At 42.5% G+C, this 2,888-nt stretch overlaps 1 protein-coding gene across 2 annotated transcripts in view; it reads left to right on the top strand.

The window, feature by feature from the left end:
- Positions 1 to 1,868, top strand: part of p3h1 (prolyl 3-hydroxylase 1) — a 26,571-nt gene extending 24,703 nt beyond the window's left edge. For both annotated transcript variants that reach the window (XM_014022274.1, XM_014022275.1), the window contains exons 14-15: positions 1,153 to 1,293; positions 1,378 to 1,868. In XM_014022274.1, the coding sequence (XP_013877728.1) occupies positions 1,153 to 1,293; positions 1,378 to 1,788 (552 nt within the window). In that variant the 3' untranslated portion in view covers positions 1,789 to 1,868. The remainder of the gene's footprint in view (positions 1 to 1,152; positions 1,294 to 1,377) is intronic.
- The last annotated feature ends 1,020 nt before the right edge of the window (positions 1,869 to 2,888 follow it).

Below are 2,888 nucleotides of genomic sequence, written 5' to 3'. Positions count from 1 at the left end.
CCCCCCAAGTTTGGCGAAAGTTGGATATGGAGGGGCGCAAAATATAGCTCTTGACTTGATTTGGCCTTACTGTATTTAAATAAAATTCACTACATGCCGTGAAATTCTTAGAGGTGCGGGCCGTCTCGTTGGCGGGGGTCCCACCCCTCCTTGTATAATGGTAGGGGAAACACTGCATCCATTTCCTTTCACTTATCCGGGGTCAAGTCGCAGGGGCAGCAGCCTAAGCAGAGACACCCAGACTTCCCTCTACCAAAGCTTGAGGGTAGAAACGTAGATTGACTGGTAAACCAAGATCTTTGCTTTCTGGCTCAACTCCTGCTTCAACACGACAGAGCAGTACAGCGCCCGCATAACTGCAGATGCAGCACCARTCTGCCTATCGATCTCCCACTCCACTCTTCCCTCATTCATGAACAAAACTCAGAGATACTGAAACTTCTCCACTTGGGGCAGGACCTCTTCCCCAACCTTGAGGAGGCACTCTACCCTTTTCCGGCTCAAGACCATGGTCTCAGAAATGAAAGCATTGATCCTCATCCCGGTCATTTCACACGGCTGCAAACTGCTCCAGTGAGAGCTGGAGATCATGATCTGATGAAGCCAATAGCACCACATTATCTGCAAAAAGCAGAGATGCAATCCTAAGCTCACCAAAACGAATCCCCGCAACACCTTGACTGGACCTCGAAATTCTGTCCATAAAGGTTATGAACAGAATTGGTGACAAAGCTCTGACACCAGCTGTACAGTGACCTAACAGCCCGTATCAAAGGGCTTGGTACCCCATACTCCTGGAGTACCCCTCACAGGACTCCCTGAGGGACATGGTCAAAGACCTTCTCCAATTGCACAAAACACATGTAGACTGGTTGAGCAAACCCTTAGGACCCTGTTGAGGGTGTAGAGCTGAATTGTTGAATGGATGGTTGGATGGATGGATGGATGGATGGATGGATGGATGGATGGATGGATGGATTAAAGGCGGTGTCAGTACCATAAGATAAAACTTTCTCTCTGAAGCTGAAGAGTTTTTTTTTTTTTAAAACAATGACTTTACGTCTGAAAACTCTAACGGACTTCATGTTTAGCTTGAATGACTTTAAATCTCTTCTTGTAGAACAGAATAATAAAGAGTGAATCTCTCTCCAGGCCGAGGTTCAGCCACGCTGTGGACGTGTTGTTGGGTTTGGTGCAGGGAAGGAAAATCCTCATGGTGTCAGAGCTGTCACCAAGGGTCAGAGGTGTGCTGTAGCTCTGTGGTTTACACTCAATCCTGCTCACGAGGAAAAGGTAACGTTGATGGAACTTATCCAATTTGATTCATGTCCCTATTCAAATCCCTTTACGTAAATTCTTCTTCTTTGTTTTCATTAGGATAGAATCCAAGCTCAGGAGATGCTGAAGATGTTTTCCACCCCTGTGAATGTAGAGTTCAGCCAAAAAAATACAGAAGACTCTTTAGAGGTGGACCAGGTGGCAGCAGACAAAAACCAAGACAGCACAACAACAGAACCAAAGCTGGACTCGTCCACAGAAGCAGAAAAACCAAAGAACACAGCTCAAATAAAACCCATCTCCAAAAAGTCCAATAAAGTCAAAGGTACACCAAAATCGAAGGCCAAAGATCAAAGCAAGTCCAAACCTGCTGCTAAAAAACAGACAGTGAAAACACAAAGCAAGCAGGTTAACAAACAGGACACAAGTTCAGCTTCAACACAATCAGAAACAATTTCTTCAGAGAAGAACTCAGCATTAGACTCTGAGAGCAGCAAGGACGAGCTGTGATCCCAGTCTGGATCTTTTGTTACAATCAGTCTCTTTGGGTTTTAAATAAAAAAAAAACTTTTCTGAGTACTTTTTACGGACTTGGTGTTCTAAATGTGTTTTGTTTGGCATTTGATAGAAATGTATTTATTGTGTTTTCAGGTTGACACAGTAGATGCTCTGTTCTGTTGATTTGATTACTTGTTACCAGAAGGTGGTACGATGACATCATGTGGTAGAAGAGACTGGAGGAGTCTAAAGAACATGTTCTGGATGGACTAAGGTCCTTAGATTTATGAGAAGGAAATTTAGAACAAGAGTCCCCTTGCTGCCCTCTGGTGAGCCTCCTGTACCACTTAGATCATGGCAGAAAATTACATATTTTTGTTCAACTGTTCCTTCTTCAAGGGCCTCCACAGCAAGTTATAGTTCTCACTGTCCTCTGTGTCCTCACTCTGTTCTTTGTGTCCTCTGTCCCCATTCCAACTACCTCCATGTCCTCTAACTCTTGTCTTTGTCTTATTCCTGGCAGCTGCATTTCTAACGTCCTTCTGCTACTATACCCACTGTCCCTCCTCTGGAAATGTCTAACCAATATGCACACTGTTGTAGGGGTTTTAAACGCTAAAATTCTAAAATGGATAATTTGTGATATATTTAAATACGCAAATTATCTTTTTCCTCGAGGCACCACTAAAGTTTTTGTAGTAAAACTTCAGAAAACTTTTCTCTTAATATTCAATCTCTAAATATGAAGGCGTTTAATTCTTTCAGTTTAATGACGGCGTGAGACAAGGAAATACACTGACGGAGAAAAATCACATTTGGAAATTCATCCGTGTATTAATTAAAATGAGGTTCAGAGGGAAATATATGCATTACAAGTCATTTCTCAGACAAAAACACACTTTATAATCAGTTCCGTAACTTGATCAAGTAGTGGCGTAAGTAGTCTGACATGGCTACCATGTGAATAACTTTCTAACATATTTCAGTGAGACACTAACTCGCTATTCCTAAGCCTACAGCTAACAAAGAGGGAGCTCAGGGGAAGAAGAATGAACATTGATATACTCTGATCTGATTTAAGTCTTTGAAAACACCATCAGATTAATTAAGCA

This window comes from Austrofundulus limnaeus, unplaced genomic scaffold (assembly GCF_001266775.1).
Source record: "Austrofundulus limnaeus strain Quisiro unplaced genomic scaffold, Austrofundulus_limnaeus-1.0 Scaffold322, whole genome shotgun sequence".
Lineage (NCBI taxonomy): Eukaryota > Metazoa > Chordata > Actinopteri > Cyprinodontiformes > Rivulidae > Austrofundulus > Austrofundulus limnaeus.
Note: the sequence above shows the minus strand (reverse complement) of the source record. Positions and strands in the feature narration are given on the sequence as shown.